The 21,782-nt window shown below is 34.1% G+C and overlaps 1 protein-coding gene across 3 annotated transcripts in view; it reads right to left on the reverse strand.

The window, feature by feature from the left end:
* Positions 1–21,782, reverse strand: part of ARHGAP12 (Rho GTPase activating protein 12) — a gene marked incomplete at both ends in the record, with an annotated part of 82,934 nt that overhangs the window by 34,731 nt on the left and 26,421 nt on the right. For all 3 annotated transcript variants that reach the window (XM_084253535.1, XM_084253533.1, XM_084253534.1), the window contains 3 exons: positions 5,135–5,215; positions 6,341–6,481; positions 11,891–12,151. In XM_084253535.1, the coding sequence (XP_084109661.1) occupies positions 5,135–5,215; positions 6,341–6,481; positions 11,891–12,151 (483 nt within the window). The remainder of the gene's footprint in view (positions 1–5,134; positions 5,216–6,340; positions 6,482–11,890; positions 12,152–21,782) is intronic.

The following is a 21,782-nucleotide window of genomic DNA, read 5'->3' on the forward strand; positions in this document are numbered from 1 at the left end:
CACATATGAGTACTTAAGTCTTCAGCAATGTTTTAATTTTTGTTTTGAATCTCAAACATCATTTTTAAAACTAAGGACAAAAGTTTCCTCAGATATTCACCTTTCTGTTGTACTCTTCAATCCTGATGTGTCAATTTTTCTTAAGCTATCATTTCTCTTCAGTTTGAAGGACTTCCTCTAGCAATTCTCTGATAACAACATTACTAGTGATAAATCTTAGCGTACTTTCATCTGAAAAATACCTTTAGTATATTTACATTCTTGAAGGATGATTTTGTTGGATGTACAATTAAAGGATGACAGTTGGTACTTTTCTCACCATTTGAAAATATTATTATACCACACCCAGCTTCATGGTTTCTGATAAAACACTCACTGCCATTCAAATCATTATTACCCTATAGATAATAGGCTAAAAAAAATATTACTGAGCTGCTTTGAAGATTCTGGATGTGGATGGGGGAATCTTTAGTTTTCAGAAATAGCATTACGATATGTCTGGAGGTGAACTTCTTTGGGTCTATCTTGTTTACTCAAATTCTTGAATTTGGTTTTATTTTTAAAAATTACCAAATTTGGACGTTTTCAAATGTTATTTCTTCAAATATTTTTCAGTCTCATTCGCTCCTCTCTTTCTGGAACTTGAATAAAATAACTGCTAGCATTTTTGTATTTTCCCACAGATCTTTCAGTTTCTGGTCATTTTGTCACATGAATGGACTCAGGGCAGAACAATACACCCTCATACACAGTGGGAGTCCACTATGAAGGCATAAAGCAAAAAGCACTAATAAAGGAGTGGGCAAAGAATGGATCCAATGATGCAAGCAAGCTACCTTACTAGATGATCTAATCTTTTACTGTTTGATGGCTTTTAAGACTCTCCCTAAATTGAATTTTGGAAAAACCAGCAAAACTTCGGCATCATGTGATTTTATCTATACCAGGTGGTATTCAAAGCGTATTTTCCAGTTAAACATTCACGTCTTCCTTCAGTTTTAGAAATTGTATTTTTAAAATAGAATTTCCCTACTATTTCTCTTCTGGAATTTCTAGTATATGAATTTAAGAAGCTTTCCATCAATCTTCCATGTCTTCTATGTTATAATATTTGTTATCTTCCTATCCCTGTCTATAGTCTGTTATCCACAACACTTCATATTTTAATGACTGTATTTTACATGTCCAATATTTCTAATTATATTGATGTACTTTGTATATTGTTACATGTATATTGTTATATTTCATAATTTCTTGTTCTTTTTAAATGAAATCCTTCATTAAACTCTCTGAACTTCGTCAATGTATTTAAAATCCTTACAAAGTTATTAAGAAAATTAATTTCATTTGGAGAACACCCTCCTGATTTTCTCACGTGTGTAATAGCATTAGAGTTTTACTTGCTTGTTAGGAATTTTGAACAACAAGCTCATTTTGAGTGGGGGATATTTTGTTTTCTCTTCATTCATACTTCTTTATTTTTCCCTCCCAAATCTTCCTTCTATCTAGCATTTTTGTAGTTCCATTCACCTACACCCAATCTAGAACCAGGTATGTGTGTACAAATCTGTGTACAGATTTTATATGAACATATTTCTCCTTTCCAAATTTATAATAAACTCTGTGAGAGTAAAGACCATACTTCATGCATTTGTGTTCATCATACCACCTCAGCAGCAAAGATGTATTCAGAAAATAGTGAAATTAAAGTTTCCACTATCTGTATTGAGGGTTACAAACCTATCTAACAAAACTTATTCTGGACTTTAAGTAATAAATTGTTTGGGACACAGAATTTGACCTGCAATTTTCCTTATAATACAGCAACAATCCATTCAATAGTGGTTCTAGAACATTTTTCATTATTTCCTCATTTCCACTGTACCCAACTCAAATCTCCTCTCCATATCCAACTTAATTGCAAGTTCAAGAAAATTCTGAGACATTCTGATACTTTATCCTAACTGGTAAATGGCAGCAGAAAATGAGATAATATCATGTAACTTATGATTCAGCATTAGTCACAACCAATACCCATTTCCAATCCCACAGAATTATCCCTTAAGGTTCTGTCCCAAGCGCTGCTCTTTTTTTTTTTCACCTACAGCATATCAGAGATATGTAGGTTTCCTAAGAGTAAACCACTAAGTCCCCAATGGAGACTTGACTCCTTTGTCTCCTAAACACAGCTAGAAATAAAGAAATGGAACTACATGAAACCAAAAAGCTTCTGCACAGACAATGAAAATATCAATAAAATGAAAACACATCCTACCAAATGGAAGAATATATTTGCGCGTCATTTATCAATAACGAATTCAGACAACTCAACAAAGAAACAAATTACCCAGTCAAAAATTAGAAGAGTTAAATAGGCACTTCTCCAAAGATTACATGTAGATGGACGATAGCAATATGATAAAATGTTCAAATTCACTATCCTCAGGGATAGTGAAAATTTTTAATGAAAATTAAAACTATGAGATATGACCTCACTCCTATTAGTCATATTAAAAACAAAAACCAAAAACAACAGATGGTGGAGAGGGTACAGAGAAAAGGAACCTTGTACAATTCTGGTGGGAATGTAGACTATTTCGGTCACTGTGGAATAGAATATAGTGGTTTTTCTAAATACTAATAATATATATAACGTATGTCCACCAACCCTATTCCTTAGTATTTATCCAAAGAATGTAAAAAAACTATTCAAAGAGACATATGCACTCCTCTGTTCATTTCAGCACTATTTATAACAGCCATATAATGGAAGTAACCCAAGAGCCCACTGAGATGAGTGAATAAAGAAGATGTGGTATAGTTACGCAATGAAATAGGAATGAAAAAAGGAAAAAAAAAAAAAGATGAAATCGCTTCATTTGTAATAACATGAATGGAACTGGAGGGAATTATGCTAAGTGAAATACATCAAAGAGAAAGAAAAATACCAATGATTTCATGCATGTGTGGAATATACTGAAACAAAACAAAGGAACATACTAAACTAAAACAAACCCAAGAAATAGGACTGCAGAATTGAGGGCACTAGAGGGGAAGTAATGAGTTGGAGAATGAGGAGAAGGAGTTAGGACTGTAAGAGCTCTGGTGATAGGTATGGTGGGGTAACATACATCTAAAGAGGTGTGAATTTTCCCCTAAATCATATACAGTGTTATAAACAAAATCTGAATATTTTTTTAAAAGGATCAAAAATGCTTCTCTGAGTATCTGAGAAAACCTTTTTCTTTAAACAAGAAAATTCTGGGCCTGTTGTTGATAACCAAATAAATCAAAAGAACTAGTATTTCTTTTATCTCTCACCACTACCCATCTACTTGCCAAGTTTCCACTATAGCAACCTTGTTATTCCTTGAGATCAGAACAATTTTTCTTCCATTTTATTTATTTACATGTGTGTTACATCATTTTTCTTTTTTGTACAATGTTTGCTTTCTTTTCTCAGGTGTGGTCCCCATAGAACTTCCACCACCGGTTCACCCATGCACCATCACCATAGTCCCTTGTGTTCTTCCCTCCCTCATTTTGATCCCTCTCCCTCATCCTCCCCTGCAGAATGTCTCTGATTTATAGTTGTCTGTTTATTTGTTTCATTTTGCTATGTTTTTTATTGTTATTTTTTCCCTAGTGTCTTATTTGGTTCCCCTATATTCCTCCTATAAGTGAAACCATCCAATATTTTTCTTTTTCCTCTGACTTAATTCAATGAGCAAATCCCTTCTAGCTCCATCCATGTTGCTGCGAATGCATTAGTTCATCTTTTTTGATTGCTGAATAGTATTTCATTGTGTGGGATCACAACATTTTAGAAGCTGGCAAGAGCTTTTCTGCTACTGGTTCAAGACAGATTCAAAAGGGTACTTCTTAGAAATCAACTATAGGCTGTATATCTTTTGTACTAATATTAAGTATTATGATTTTATAAAATAATTAAATGTCAGATAACATTCACAAAGAAACAACTAATAGCACTAATTCACTATCTTAAACTTTAGTAAATTTAGCAACCTCTAGTAACTTTTTTCTATATCCATCTATCTTTATATTAGTAATATCTTTCTTCAAACTATTTTGGGAAAAAGATAAATTTCTTCAAAAACTAAAGTCTGAGCCTCCCTGGGAGTGCAAGGGGCTAAGTACTGCATGATGAAGCAATCTTCAGCCTCTGCAGCATGAGTTCGATTCCTGGCAGGCCAGGAAGCAACCCACATGGCATGGCAGACCTCTCCTGTCTCACCAGCTGCTCCCCTCAGCAGTGTATTTCACTCAGTCTCCCTGTTCTGTTCCTCACTCTGTCTCTGGTGAATCCTCTCACCCCCCACATCTCTGGCCTGTACCCCAGCTCTTGTATGCATAAATAAATCTTTAAAAAAAATAATAAAGCCACTGGGGAGTCTACAAGATACAAATCACAGTCTGAATTACAAAACATTTATTTATATAAAAGAATAAACTGGAATACTGAGCTGATTTTCTTTCTCCTCATAAAAAATTAATAGGCCAATTTCATGTAGGAAGCTTAACATACTCAAGAAAACTATATATTAGACGATAGTAATTGGCATTAATGGGGATTCTTATTTCGAGGGGTAATGGAAACCTGGTTTTAAGTTAAACCAAAAAAAATTTAAACAGATTTTATCAGTATTAAACAGTACAATGCTTATCTTCAAAGAGCTTAGCTGGAGGCCTCCCTGGTGGTGCAAGGGGTTAAGCATCTCACTATGAAGCAATCCAAAGCCTCTGCAGCATGAGTTCCATCCCCAGCCGCCCAGGGAGCAACCCACATGGCGCAGCAGACCTCTCCTGTCTTGCCCGCTGCTCCCCTCAGCAGTGTATTTCAGCCAGTCTGCCTGTTCTGTTCCCCACTCTGTCTCTGGTGAATCTTCTCACCCCTCACATCTCTGGCCTGTACCCTAGGTCTTGCATGCATAAATAAATAAATCTTTTAAAAAAAAAAAAAAGCTTAGCTGGACAAAAGAGTCTCAATGAATTCTGAAAAAAAAATAATCTTGCTGCTTTCTAAAGGTGAATGAAAATAAATCAACTGACACCCTTTGTGGATATTACTCTACCTACTCTTTTGAAATAGAAACTCAGTGTTAAGTTTAATTACCTTTGGCAATTCCCATTCTGACCGAGATCCATCTGCACTGTAGTAATATTGTCTACCTTGATCATCAACATGCTTGAGCCACTATAAAAAACAGAACAGATTTTTAAATTTTAAAAAGTAAGTTTAAGCTTTACAGCCATAAAGATTCTTAATGAATTCCATTTTACTTGTTCAAAATGCTGAAAAAATTATTAAACTCATATATTTTGCATTAAAAGTGTGGTAAGAGTAAGTAAATTCAATATTAAGTCTGAATTTATTTTCTCTTTCTTCCTTCCAATGTCCAGCTAGTGATTCAAGCACCACTTAACAATACATCAAGAAATGTATAACATAAAGATACACAGATTAATATATGCAATGAACAGAGCCATGCCCACTCTGAAAACTGATAAAAAATTAAATGAACATTTTAAGTAAAACTGACAATTTAAGCCAAACTTCCCACAAACCCCTGGAAATTACCCTCTGTGGTCAGCACATATTACTGAATACAATTTAGAGTACCAACCAAACTTAAACAATAAAATTCAGGGAATATAAGAGGGAAAAGATTATGTGTTGCTAATACAAACACATGATCTTGACTGCAACATGAATAAAACTACTGTTTCCTTAAGTTCCTGTGTTAAACAACTGAAGCAGAAGCAAGGAGTAAATACCTACCTCCATTTACCCCCAGGCACAACCAGCCAGTAACCACCTCTGATGATACCAGACATACACACATAAAATTTCAATATGCTTTCCCAAACTAGTTAATTCATCATATTGTACTAGATTCATGGTTTGTTTCATTAAAATATAAATTTGGTTGTAAAGGAAAAAGGAGTATAGAAAATGAGATGGAACAGCATAATGACATGTTGAAAAATATATTCCCACGAGACTTTTACCCAAGAAAAATATGCTTGTTGAAAAAGACTAAACCAAGGTACATTCAATAGGTCTACTATTAAAAAGGTCTGCCTTAAATGGGTTTTGACACCACAAAAAATCACCGTAATTGTAAGCAGATTAAAACCATGAATCAGTAGTTACACTGAGTTTTTGTGTTTTACTGGCATTAGAGAATTACAATAAAAAAGTAATTTCCAAAAAAGAGTATTTTCACAAGTGTTTTAAATGCCACTAAAACTTCAGTACACAGCTATTTTATGACAGAATGCTGCCAACAAAACTAAATGAGAAAAAAAAAGAATGTACCTTTTCATTAGTATAGTCACTGGTATATAGGGTATGCCCACGTTCATCCAACTCTTCTGACCAACCCCTTGGAGGAGAACCACACTGACTATCTGACTGGCTGTAACAAATGCTGTGGTAGTTTTCTTCTGATGAAAGTTGCTATAAATAGTCAGAAACATAAGGATTTTTCTTCCTTGAATATAAATATGCAGCAGCTGAAAAACTAAGATATCAACTTTATTTGGCTAAAATATATTTGAATATTTAATTTTCAAAACAAATTGCTTAGTCTTTTAAATGGTACATTGTAAGTGGTGAGATAATAGTGGGTTTTTTAAATCACATTAATACATCCTAGAAAAATTCACCATACCATAAAATTGAAAACAATTGTTTCCAGATGGAGAGATAAAATGCTACCTTCTATTTAATGCTGTTTTTAAACTGAAATTAGATTAATATGTGACACAGATTTGTATGTGTATACATGTCTAAGTAGAGGAGGCAGGTTCTTGAGAATTCTCACTCACATATCACAAGTACTTAGCCAAATGCCTGGCAAACAGCGGGGTTCAATAAATACATCTTGAACTATTATTTTAAAATGTGTTAGAGAGTGAGGAGTGAGAAAAAACACTGGTTTTGCAACACTATTATATTCTAACTTATTGGCAAGTTTTCCTAACTAACTCAACCAAATGATTATTAAAGGTTGTTGCAAGCTAACTCTCAAAACAAGAAAATATAATATTGAGAAAATTCAAACACAATACAGAGAAAAAAGAAATTGTGGTATGGAAGTAATTTCAGTATGATTTACTTTAAAAAAAATGATAAACTCCAGGTATAAAAGAGAAACAAATTAAAAGACTGAGAAAATGTAACAATTTCAGGTTTTTCAAACCTGAAGTAGTCACATTAACCCTACTTAATGTGACTAAGTAGCAATTTGCTTACTGCACTTAAACTTTATTAATTAAACAAACATTTATATTTGTGCAAATGACCATTCTAGGGTCACTTTAAGGTAAAATAGTTCTACAATTAAACATTACTAATGAGACTATAATTTCTCCCATTGTAATGTGGTCTGAAACGCTAAGATGTACAGGTCATCAACGTTGTAGTAGTAACATAAAGACACAGACATGTAATGTTAGTATGTTCATACAAACTGACACAGACTTTACAGAAGACTTGCAAAAAAATAAGTCAGGTTTTGTAGAAGTAATGTTTTTAAAAAGTGGAAATCATTAACTCAAAAATTGAAGTTTATTTAATTGAGGCAACTTAAAATCTACGCTTATGTCGGAAGTGCAGTAAAATGTTTCAAAAACAGAATTAAAGGCAATCTAAGTAGTAAAACTGATTTAAGAAACAATCAAACTTATTGAATCTATTTTTTCATAAATGACTTTCTAGTTGACAAAATGATAACCACAGTCTCCTAATTTTTATACAGTAAGATGTTCTCTTCTGTATCAAAAATAATTCTAATATCTCAATTAAGTTTTACTGCAATATAAAACCAGGAGTAGCTCTAAGATCTTGAAATTTACTGATTGAAAAAAGCCATTTAATTGATTTTAAAAATGAAGATTATTTTTGGCAAGGATTATCCAAATACTAAATGTTCTATATTAAATAATTCCATTCATCAGGGTACCTTGCTCAGTGACTTTGGGTACATATATTTTAGCAGATGCTCTGCTATACAAATGCTCTCTTTATAGGATAATATCTGGTAAATACAAAAAAAAAAATTATCCCGACTGAAACAGTTTAAAATATTACATAAGGCTTTTGTTGTTGTCATAGTTCTTTTTAAACATCAATGAGCAAGAAGTTAAAAAATACGCAGAGGACAAAAACTAAGTAAAATCAAGATTCCAGAAAGAAAAATAGAATTGAAAAAACAGTTTTCCCCTTTACAGCATTTGTCAAAACCCAAACTAGAATATTAGATTTAAAGACTACAAAGAGTATTCGGGAAAGAGCTCATCAGGTACATCAAACACAGCAAGTCTAAAAGGATACCACACAATACAGAGCTGAGGCCCCAAAAAATTTTGTTTGGAAGTAATAGATTAACCAGAAACAAATCTTGTCCCTTTATTCCAAGCTGGAGGAACCACAGAAATATTTCCCAACAACTGAGAGAAAGTGGGGGAATTTCCAATCTCATACAATGCATATTACTACAACCTAGGAGGTCTGTAAAAACTAAAACTAAAATATTAATTTTAATATTTAAATAATTCGTTTATTCAGGCACCTGACAGAAGCAAAATCAAATCCTATTTTAAGGATCAAACTTTTAACTACAACATTAAAGACTTCATCTATATTAATTAATTAATGTAAAACTGTAATTTTACATTGAACACAAATAATCATGGAGTGGAAGAACTAACATTGTCAAAATAGCCACCCTACCCAAAACGATACACTGGTTCAACATAATCGCTATCAAAGTTTCAATCACATTTTTTAAAGAAATGGAAAGAATATATTGCAATTCATGTGGAACCACAAAAGACCCCAAATAGTCAAAGTAATTCTGACCAAAAAAAGAGAGGGAGAATGGCAACATCATACTCCCAAATTTCAAACTACACTACAAAGATAGAATAATCAAAACAGCATGGTAGTGGGGGGGGGGGGGGAAACAGCTACACAGACCAATGGAATAGAGAGCCCAGAAATAAAACCATACCAATACAGACAGTTAATCTGTAACAAAATAGCCAAGACTATAGTAGCAAGGAAAGCCTCTTCAATAAGTGATGCAGGGAAAATGTCACATTGTTTGTTCCAAATAGTTCAGGGAAAAACACTAGAGGGAAGAGGAATAGAAGGATGGAAAAGGATATTAAGAAAATGTGCCAAAATGTTAAGTGGTAGATCTAGATGGTATAAGGATGTTTACTATGTACTGTCCTACTACTTTTGTAAGTGAAAAAACTCTTTTAAGTAAAAGAATAGAGAAGTGCACCTGAGCAAAAAATAAAACATTTTTTTTTTAATTTTAGGATTGGCTTAATATCAAATAAAGACATAGAAGAAGATAAAACTAGCAAAAAGGAGCTAGGTCAGGAAATTATTAAATATGAGGCATGGAGACAGCTAACATTTGTAAGCATAGAAGAAATTACAAGACATGACACAGTGAGTAGATTAAACAATCATATAATCAATCAATAACAAAGCAGGACAGAAGCTATCTATAGTTAATGGCTAAGGATTCTCCAGAACTGATCAATGGTAGGACTCCTCAAATTCAGAAGTTCTAAAAATGCCCTGGCAGAAAAAAAGAAATACTTCACCTAATCACATTGCTGTGAAATTACAGATACAAGATTTTAAAAGCTGACAATGAGAAGAAACAAACTGCTGTTAAAGAAGGCAAACTGACAGGTAAACTTCCAACATCAATGATGGAAACCTGAAAACACGAGAATTAAATGTTCAATCAACTAGGAAAAAACAGTTAACTTAGAACTGTATATCCAAAAAGATATTCTTTAAAAATGCAGAAAAAATTAATTTCCAAACAAACAGAAACTAAAGTTATCCAAGATAATTTGCATAGAAATGTGAGAAAAGAATTAGGGCCAGATAATTCTTAGTTGTTGGAGCTACCTTCTGAATCAGACTATTCAACAGTAACTCTGGCCTCTCCCTAACTAGCCACTCTCCCAGTTGTAGCACCCAAAAATGTCTCCAGTGTCTAATATCTCAGGAGACAACACAACCCCCAATTGAGAACCATTATTCTAGGATAACCACTTAAGCTTCTGAGTTAAGATGAAAGAGTTAACACTTGTTCTCTCAAACGCCACTAAAAGTAGTGAAATATGCTTTTAAAGACCTGAATCCACAAGAACAGGGAGCGCACAAAAAGAAATAGTCACAAAACTCTGGAGATTAAATAGTAGATAAGCAAAAAAACTAAATCTGCAGATAAGTCAGAAGAATGTAAACTGATTGCAGGGAGGGTACAGTTGGAGAAGGAAAATGAAATCTGATACATTTACTGAATCTTCAAATGACTCAGGAAATGACAGTATTAGGTTCCTAGGAAACTGACAGTATTAGGTATTTCTAGAATTGGGGTTGAAGACTAAAATAAGGATTAAAATTGCTAGAATCCCCTTGTTCGTGCCTAGCTACTAGGTGTGTACCACCTAGGGATTTATTTGTTCCCTCTTTAGAAAAACAGTAAGATTCTGAGTTAGGAGGCAACAGGCACACTGGGACATGGAATCAAACAGAAAGGCGAGAGACTGAGGGACTAAGGTTGACTTTGAATACAGAGGGGGTTAGGGAAGCCAGCTCCCCAAGAGTCAAAAATCTGTGTATAGTTTATAAATGCCCTACTATATAGGGGTCTAACATCCAAGATTGGTTGAATTTGTGAATTCCAAATCTGCAGACAGAAAATACATTCACCTGTATATAAACTGTGGTCAAATTCATGTTGTTCAAGCATCAATTGTATACATAAACTGCCAACTATCAAGATCTTACTTTCTAGATAGAAGATTTAAAGGAAAAATCTAGTGGTTCCTAACACTGGAGACTGCCCAGCTAGCAGCTGATCCAAGTCACTATAAAGTGAAACTCAAAATGCTCTGCAATTATAAGAAAAATTATTTCTGACTGAAAATTCTATGTTCAAACTATCAATTAAATGAGAACTGTCTCTATTATATTTTTAGTTTCTTTAAATTCCTTTAAATTATTCTGTAAAAAAAAAATTATTCTGTAGTTTAGCCTTTTCCCTAATTCTCCCAAATTATAAGATTTTGCTTTATTATTAAGACATAGAAAAATTTATTTTCAAATCTTTCTATAAAATAAAAATTTTCCTAACAGTTTTCTTATTACCATAACATATGAACAACTCTCACTATTCTCATTCTCAAACAATAAAACTACAAGTCACCACCAAACCAAAGCTATAAATACCCAATTGAAAAACAGAACAAGAAAAGGGGTTATTAACTACAGAAAGCTTTCAGAGTCTGCTAAATACAGGATGTGTTACCTGATATTTCCAGCACTACCTAACTTAGAGTTCTGTTTTTATTCTACAAGCCCAATGCCTTGTATAACAGCAAGATGCCCTATGAAGGCATATGAAGGCATGCCCTATGAAGGCAAGAGCCCCAATCCTTTAAAGAGCAGGAACTCCATTCTATCAACCCTACCTCAGCTTTCCCTTCATATCTAAATAGTCTCAAGGAATTTTTCCAGATCTTCAGGATGAGTATTTCTCAAAATACAGCTGGTCAATTGACTGCACTACTCTCTAAGACAGGGGTAGGACTAAGGGGAAATAGCATGAACACTTGTTAGACAAAATAATTTTAGTGTAAATTTATTAGACTTATAAGGACTATCCTTTTGTAGCAAAGTAATTATATTTATTTCACATACACACAGACACACATAGACATATGTACACACATAATGTAATATATATAAAATTCACTGCTTTTGTCTTTGAACAACAAAAAGAGCAAAATTTGATAACTCATTGCTTCATTTCTGAATTACTCATACCTCTTGATCTCCTGAACTCTGGAAATCTCCTTTGCCTATGCTTGTATCCCGAGTCCGAGGTGGTTTCCAAGTTCTTTCCTGTGTTCCTCTGTTGTAATAAAAATAACGTCCTGAACTATCTTTATGAGTTTCCCATTCTCCATTAATCTGAATCGCTGGACTCCCAGGAAGTGGGGGGAGAGCAGACTGGGATATTTTCAGTTCTTGCAGATTAGCATAGACAGGAGAATCTGGCCGTCCTTGATTTGGAGGTGTTGTTGCCTGTGAAAATTTTTAAATATTCATGTTTATACCAGTATTAACATTTAAATATTAAAATGAAATGAGACACAAGAGTAATAATATCAAATTTGTAACAATTTATAATGCATACATATATACACAGCTATTCATTTTAAAAACATACAGGTATAGATATTCTTTCTAAAAAAATACAGTAACAATTTTAATATTCACAGTTTTGCTGAAAAAAAATAATAAAAAGTTTAAATACAATCCAAAGTGTGTTTAGTACTTTCCTTCACTCTGAAAGAAAATTTGACTATGGGTTCTAGTTCAAAATCTGGCACTAACAAATTATTGGATTAGATGTTGGATTAGAGATTACTCTCTAAAACAGAATTTTTTACTCTCTATAGATAAAGGAACTAGATTAAACAGCAAGATCTCCTTTGGCTCTAAAATTATATAATTTTAGGCTTTTTTAAATATAAAAAGTCTTACACATGAATAACTCAGCATTTATTAGTCTATATTCTTTTAAGTTAAAAATATAAGTGAAACATTAAAGAAAAACAATACTTAAAACTATCTATATTCTACTCCTCAGTTATAATTTCTCAGTAGTCATAAATATATCTCCCTAGTTTTTTTATTCATGAATTCCCTACTAGTGGAAAATAGGTATTAGCCGTAACTCTGATCCACATATTTTACCTTAATTTACAACTTTATCTTTTACTTTCAAATGTTTCACTAGATGTCAGTCAAGAGCAGAATACTCTTAGTACCCTTTGCATGAGCACACTACAAACTATTAAATTAGAATTCTAGCTGCTGAAGGTAAAAGCACTTATCTGAGAATACCTTTTTATACTGCATATTCATATTTGCATATATATAGCTTTCCTTTTACGGGGTTTCTCAATTTTGGCAGTACTGACATTATGGGACAGACAATCCTTTGGGGAGTAAGGGTGCCATTCCGTGCATGGTAAAATTTTTACTGCCACCTGTCCTCTACCCCATAGATGGTAATGGCATTCCCCCACTGGAACAAGTAAAAAGCCTCCAGACATTGCCAAGTGTACCCTGGAGACAGAAGTGCCCTTGACTGAGGATCACTGCTTTACTATCCAAATCTTCAAGTTATATTCAGATATTCAATTGTTTGTGTAATGCACAGAGTTTTATAAAGGGAAATGTGAATGGATACACTAAACCAGTTTTATTGAAATTAAGTACTTTAACATCTAAAACAGTATTTGCCTATAAAATAATTACAATGATTCTAAATCACAGAATAAGTCTTAATGGAGAAAAACATAAAAACAACACAAAACATGAACATATTAATAAAATGGTTCCCTCTGGTCTTTCTATACATAAAGTACATAATAGTACTTTCTATACAAGTACTGTATTCAATGATGCAAATTAGACAGTGTTACTAAAAATGTCAGCCTTTGAATTCAGACTACCATCAAACAGAATCTATGAAGAAAACTACGAAAACAGATTTTCATGTATTTCTCTTACAGACTAATTTCATACTGTGATAAATTAGGCAAGAAGCACAATGCTTCTATGATTACACGTTAACATAAGAATTATATATAATATTTCAATCTAGAAAATATTCAGCAAATACTAAAGAAGCCCTTACTTTGCTCACAATACTAGAACTTAGGGAAGAAAGTTCAAGAAACAGTAATTTTATAAAAGATGTTTTTTGATAAATTCTACTAAATCATTAAACAAGTAACTCTTCTTTAAACAGTTCAAATTTAAATAGTTTTTCCAATTTAAAAAAAACTGCAATGATTAAAGTCTCTGCCACTAGCAAAATTCTGAAAAAGCAGATAAGAATTAAATGAAAATTATAAACCAATCTCACTTATAAACATAAATGAAAACATCCTAAATAAGAGATAACCAATCAAATTCAGCACTGCATTTAAAAAAAACTCAGGAAAAGCAGAAATGTTAGGAAATCTCAGAGTGTAAGTCTTTACATTAACAGATGAACATGACCATCTCCACACACCCCAGCAATGCATTGGATAAAATTCAACATGGATTCAGGATTCTTTAGCAAGTAAAAAATAAGTAAAGTTTCTTACTTAGCAAGACCTATAAAACATTTTCACAAAAATCAAGACTAATAGCAGGGTGTCAAATACCACTCTTTTTCCAACACTGTACTAGAGGTTCTAGGCAATGTACTGAGATATTAAAAATGAATTCAACTCTAAAACACTGAGAAGGAAAAAAAAAAAACTGGTATCTGTCACTGACATAACCAATATATGAAACTCCAAATCCACGAAAATTTCTAAGGAGTTTAGTGAACTGGCCAAAAACAGACTAGATATCATCTAATCAGTTTCCCATTCATGAGCAATGACAAAATGAAAAGCATTAACAGACTAAAACAATCTCATTCACAACTGGAGAAGTGATAAATAATAAATAAGTCTTAAAAGATAGGTAACAGATCAAATGAGGAACACTAATACTTTCCTCAGGTAGAACTAAAATTAGACTTGAACAGCTAAGTCCTTGATCCTAAGTGGAAAAACTTAACTCTGTAAACATATTAATTGTCCCAAATTAATCTATAAATGCCATAAAATTCAATGCAATGTTCAGCACAAAGAACGTGTTAGATGAATGAACAAACACAAGAACATAAAAATGCAAACACATATGTTGAGTAAAAGCAAAATTAAAGGATTTGGTACTGGTTACACATGACAGAGATTAGGAAACTAGGAAAACATCCACAACTCTACTTTGGGGAAAAGGATAGACAGTTCTGTCACCATTTACAATAAATACTATAAAAAATAAATTGAACAGGGTGTCCCTAGTGGGGCAAGGTGCTAAGCCTCAGGCTGGGAGCTAGCCCACATGGTGCAACAGACCTCTCCTGTCTTAAAAAAAAAAAAAAAAAAAAGGAAGGATGGGGTTTGGAGAGTTTCCAAGGTGTGACTATTTGAGGGAAAAAGGCACACCTGGAGAGCGCATGGCAGCTATATGCCTTTTCCATGTACTTTGTCCTAAGCATCTCTTCCATTTGTGCTTTTAGTCTCCTTTGGAATGTGTCTGATTCAGTGATTCTATTAGTCACTCTAGCAAACTAACCTGACGTGGGTGTCCTGATTTATAGTCAGTTGGTCACAGAATAGACATAATCTGGGTTTTGAACAGGTAGTCTGACGAGGGGTTGTGGAGACCCCTGATCAATAGTTGACAGCTTAAAACACAGATATGCTGGGGCTTATGGCCTGTGTCTGATGGAGAGGGAAGTCTTGGGAGACAATCCTTCAACTGTGGGATTTGATGCTATCTCCAAGTACACAGTGTCAGAATTGAGTTGATTTCTTGCACACCCTGCTGCTGTCCAAGAATTGCTTGTTGGAATGGGGATGTCTACCTACAACCCCTGTTGGAAACTGGCCTACATGGACCCAACAATGAACCACGTAAAATATGGGGAGATAGGAGGCAACAAAAAAAAAATTTAGAAGAAAAAAAATCACATACAGTCAAGGAGTTATGCTGACATGGAGCAGCAGAGAAAGACCTAAAGTGAAGCAAGTTACAGAACAAGGAGAGTTTGTATGTCATGTTAAAAAGCATAGACAGGGCCTCCCCAGTGGCGCAGCGGTTGAGCGCTGGGTTGGGAAGCTGCCCGAAGCCCCTGCAGCACCAGTTCGATCCCCGGCTGCTCCCCGGCCACCAGAGGAGGGTCCCACATGGCGCGCAGACCTCTCCTGCTGCCCGCTGCTCCCCTCAGCAGTGTACTTCGGTCCTTCTGCCTGCTCTGCTCCCTGCTCTTGTGAATTCTCTCACATTCCCGCGCTTCTGAATGTACCCCGTGCATGTACAAATAAACAAAACAAACAAATAAACAAATAAATAAAAACATGCCTCTATTAAAAAAATAAATAAATACAAAAAAAAAGCATAGACAATATCCAATAGCATGTAGGAAAATACTGAAGATTTTCCGTCAGAAAGTATGTTCTGATTTAAAACAGCTGCATAAGGGGGCCTCCCTGGTAGCACAAGAGGTTAAGACGCAACCCATGAAGCTGTGCACAACCACTGTAGCATGAGTTCGATTCCCTGGCCAGCCAGGGAGGTGACCCACATGGCGCAGCAGACCTCACCTGTCTCGCCTGCTACTCCCCTCAGCAGTATATTTTAGTTAGTCTGCCTGTTCTGCTCCCCACTCTGTCTCTGGTAAATCCTCTCACCCCCCCATCTCTGGCCTGAACCCCAGTTCTTATATGCCTAAATAATCTTAAAAAAAAAACAACAACAGCTGCATTACAGATTTTAGGGGGACAACTAGAAGCAGAGATAAGTCAGAAAGTTGGTACAATATGACAAGGATAGGAATGGAAAAGCAGGGCCAGCTTCAAGCAGGTTAAATTAATTAATAGGCAGATTATATGTCTATGTGAAGCAGAATTTTTGTGTTTTTTTTAAATCATAAATTAAATAATGTAATGGTAAGAATAGGATAAAAAGAAAGGAGCAAAATAGAGTTTCACATAGAATGTATGAGGTTGGTATGCCTTTCAAACTCCAGACGGAAGTGCTCATAGACTGTTAGATACACAGATTGGGAATTCAGCAAAGACATCAGGGCTAAAAATACGAACGTAAAAGTTATTATATAGGTGGAACCAAAATCTTGATAGTGTATACAGATGGGAGGAGGAGGAAACCAGAACCATGGAGAATTCTAAGCAGTTAAACTTTATGAATTAAAATGAGAACATGCATATAAAGTTAGCACAAAGTCTGGCATGGTGACTTCCAGTGTTTTAGTAGTAATTTTATATAAAAAATATATATCCATGTGTATGAATGTATATGCTTGTGTAGTTTTGTTGTTGTTTTCCAAGACACCAAAGTAAGAGAATTTACTAAAGGAAGCAGAAAGAAAAGTGAGAAGTAGAAGGTCTAACAGGAAATGGTATATTTAAAAGTCAAAGAGAAAGAAATTTTCCCAAAATAGGGAACTTGATGGTATCAACCTAAAGAGTTCAAAATAAGGGCTCTAAAACGCAGTTTCAGCAACTGAGAAGTCGTTAGAAGACCAATTTCCAGATGCTAATACTCCAAAATTACTTTCCTGTCATAAGCACTTAAAAAGTGAGTAAACATAGGAAACAAGTATTTTCAGACATTGTACAACAATCATTACAGGACTGTGGTTCCTGAAAGAAGAAACTGAGGGATTCCTATTGCTCTCAGCTTTCCACCTGTAGTTATAGAAACGGGCATAGGGAAGGGAAACCAAAACAGGGTCTTGCAATCTCAAGAGAGCTAATAGGATAGAACAAAAGGTTTACCTTATTAAAGTAATAAAGGGACTCCCACCCAAGTACTAACAGGGTCCAACCTTACCTAGCTGACAATATCAGGATGTTCAGGGTGGATTTCAGGAAGCTGTATATATATATATACACAATGGAATACTACTCAGTTATTAAAGAAGATGAAATTTTGTCATTTGTGACAACAATATGGGTGGAACTGGAAGAGATAATGCTAAGTAAAGTCAGAAGGAAAAAGACAAATTCACAAATACCAGATGGTGTCATAGAAATCTGACTGCAGAGCAGAGACTCCCAGAGGGGAAAGGAAAGAAGGAAGATCTAAGTGGGTAGGGTACCCAATGGAATAAAGTGAGGACTTTTGGTGCCTTGGTGGTGGGTGTGTTGTCAAAATAGACACCAGAATTTATGATCCTATACCTTTAAATCATATACACTGTTGTTAACCAATGTTATCTCAAAAAAAAAAAAAAAGCAACAATGGGAGGATCCTGATGTTACCTCAATTTAAAAAATAACGTATTTATTTTATAAAAGGTAACAAAGGGAAGAATTACGAGAAATAAAAATAGTTATGTATACATAAAACACTGCGAGAGGAAAAGGGAATCCTTCATAGTTCGTTAAAACCAAAGTATCAACAAACTTTACTGGTATTCTTCAAAACTAATCAACTAAGAAACAGAGTCAAGTGTCTGCAAGGAAGATACAACAGTAATTCTAAGTAGAGCTACATAGTTAGAAAATGTTTACTGACAATTAATGAAAGTTAAAACTTTAATATTTCACACTCTTACCACTATTTAAATTTTTTGACGGATGTTCATTGAAATGTTACTCATAAATTGTTAGAAGTAATTTCCAGGAGAAATGAATAAACAAGGAGTACTTTCAATATATGGATCAAATAAAAATTAGTTTTCTAATAATTGTAAGACTTCAGTACTACAAGCTTAAACTTAACAACCATATTCATGAAATAAATAAAAGTAAATAAATGGATTTTTCATAAAGAAAAATATTTAAAAATAAACGGATTTTTCATAAAGAAAAATCTTTAAAAGGAGAACAAAGAAAACGTTAATTTTAATGGGCCATACCTGTTATTAATTAACAACTGAATTGGGACAGTACCTCTGCACATGACCCAGTTTTATATTTAAAAAAAGACATGGCCTGTTCCACTTTATCTATATATAACTACAATAGTCTTCAGACTATCCACAGAAAGGGAAATTTAGGGAACCATATATATTAGAAGGTAACTTTAATCTTAGATTCTACCTAAATTGTTATTTTTAATACCCAAAAAACTGAGATTTGTCCTCTTTTTACTTTTGACATTAGTGCAAGAAATGTTTCTAAAACATACTTGAAAGAACGGCAAAACACATCAATGAAGAAGCTACACCTTTTGTTTCTTAATTAGCATATGTTACTCAGTAGTAATACTAAAGTATCCACCAGACTACAAATGTAGAATTACACAATTAAATGACCAGTATGTCTCTACAGCCCATAATCATATCTTTAATTTAGATTTGCAGGGGAGAGGAGAAGGACATTTACCAATGAGTCGAACTCTGAAATGGAATTTATTTTTCAAATTCTATGGTAAATTACCTATTTAAGCTCTACTTTGCCATAATTGCTTATAGCTGCAATAATGAGCCATTAACAGTGTAAGAGAGGACAAAAAAGAAAATAAACTTTTTTGAATAGTTTTGAATAAACTATTTAATTAAAACAGGGGGGCCTTCCTGGTGGCGCAAGCATTTAAGCACTGCAGTATGAAGCAATCCTCAGCCTCTGCAGCACGAGTTTGATCCCTGGCAGGCCAGGGAGCTACCCGCATGGCGCAGCAGACCTCTCCTGACTCACCCGCTGCTCCCCTCAGCAGTGTACTTTGGTCAACATGCCTGTTCTGTTCCCCACTGTCTCTAGTGAATCCTCTCACCCCCCGCATCTCTGGCTTGTACCCCAGCTCTTGTATGTATAAATAAATAAACTTTTTAAAAATAAATAATTAAAATAAGGCTGAAAATTGTTTTAGGTTCACAACTAAAAATAGCGTATCCATTTTAACTGGAAAAATATACCTTTCCAAAAGACTGTCTTTCAATTCATGTCAAATTTTAGAAAAAATACCTTTGTTTAAATTTTTAAATATAAAATTCTTACAAATTCTAATGTTCATATCGAAAAGCATGGCTGCACTGAGATTTTAAGCTCCATTGAGTATACTAATATTTTATTTGCTTATTTAACTAATATTTAAGAACTAACTGTGGGCAAGGCAGGAGATGAAAATAAGACTTTCCCTGTCATAAGGGCCAGCAGCCTAATAAAGAGGAAAGAGGCACGTTTAAAAAAAAAAAAAAAAAAAGGTCTAATGGCATGAGCTAAGAGCTATAGAGGTGTGTGCACAGAAGCACTGGGAAAACACAGAAAAAGCAGCACTAAACAGAAGAAGAGAATGAGACATTGTGTTCAGGACAAGGTCCAGGGTATGGTTTTAACTGGATCTATAAAGTAGGTGGTAGACAGCTAGGTAAAACAAGAGAAGTGGTAAAAGGTACTTCAATACATTAAAAACCTTACTGTTTAAAAACAGTTCATGAAAAACAAAGAAATGAAAAGCATTTCAATAAGGAAATGTAACTGATAACAAAGTGACTTGTAATTAAGTCTAGAAACGAAAGAATAAACTACTGATGCCTCTCAAGTCTTGACTTTCAGTATGATAAATCTCATTTTCCCAGTAACTGCTTTCCCAATCTACAGAATTGGGATTTCTGATTTTTTCAGAATTGTGAAAAGCTTTAATAAATATTATTTACATGGTAAATAAATTATTTTCCTTACTTTTTTTTCCCTAGTAGTTTTCCAATTTCCCTAGTAGTTATTCCAATTCCAGACTACTCAACTTCTACAGGGCTTACAGTCATGTACTAATATTAGTGCCCACCCCCATCTTTCATCTTGTTTTTGTCCTCTTTCCTCTGATCACCTTAGCCAACAAACTGAATAAACCCTTCACACCATCACAGTCCTGTCTCCATTCAGTCTGCCCACCCCCCACCCCACTCCCACACACAGCGGAAACAAGCAGTTCCCTTTTAGAAAAGCTATGAAGTCTGACAAATGCTTATTTCTTGGAAGTGATACACAAACATACCGATGAAGTTATTTCTGTACCACCAGCAAACAAAAACAGTTGTCAACTGACAACAGTGGAATTGTGGTGTGCTATAAATTCAAATCACTGGTATAGATATCTGTACCTATATACATGATGGATAGATAAGAGTTGACAGACATCATGATGGAAAAAACCCTAGGTAACAGGAAGAAACATACTGGTCTTGAGGATGTGTATGGTTAGGAAATTCATCAGAGGTGAAAAAAGATTTGCCCTAAAGGAACAAACGACAAATTTCCCCTTCAAGATCAAGTCCACACCTCTTGCATGCCATTTTCTGTCATGCCCTCACATGAGTCTTTCCTACAGCCTCAATACTCTTCTTTAATCATTATGTATCTTCAAAGTCTAGAAACAAAAGAATAAACTGCTGATCTCTTCTCAAGTTTTGCCTTTGACTCTGATAAATCTCATTTTCCCAGTTACTGCTTTCCCAATCCTCAGAATATTTTAAAAATAGAAAGGTAAATGAAGACAGCTACTTGCTAGGAATTTATATTGATAAAACTTCATTACTAATTTATGTCAAAAGTATTCAACCACATATCTTTGTCCTTGGCCAGTTAAGCAAACAAAATTCCTCAATAGACCATTATGCTGAGAGAGCTAGATCTAACTATTTTATGCTGATAAAGCAACATGCAACAGCCTGGTACACTGGGATTCATTATTACAAACCTCCCTCCCTGGAGACTTGAATGGTAACTATAGGATCAGCATTCAGAGGATAACTAAAGAATACTCTGTTACGGAAATTTCTAGAAAGTAAAACATTTATGGCACAACTACAAATGAAAAAAATGCACCTCAGCTTGCTTGTTCAAAGAATATACTACATGCACAAGTCTAAGTTCAGAAGCTGAAGCTTCTGACAACAACAAAAAATAATAAACTTCAGAAAAACACAAAATGAATTCATAATTATATAGTACTTATTTAAGTGGTTGATATACCATCCTTTCATTTTCTGACAAATGTCCTTTTTGTTATTTTCAAAAATAAGATTCTGAAAGAAAATACTTCAGAAAACTTTAATTACCTGAGAAAAAGAATGTAAACTATGACTTAAAATGAACACATCCAAACAAATAAGTTTCTAACTTACTACATGTGC

This window comes from Talpa europaea (genome assembly GCF_964194135.1).
Source record: "Talpa europaea genome assembly, chromosome: 14".
In the NCBI taxonomy this organism is placed as follows: domain Eukaryota; kingdom Metazoa; phylum Chordata; class Mammalia; order Eulipotyphla; family Talpidae; genus Talpa; species Talpa europaea.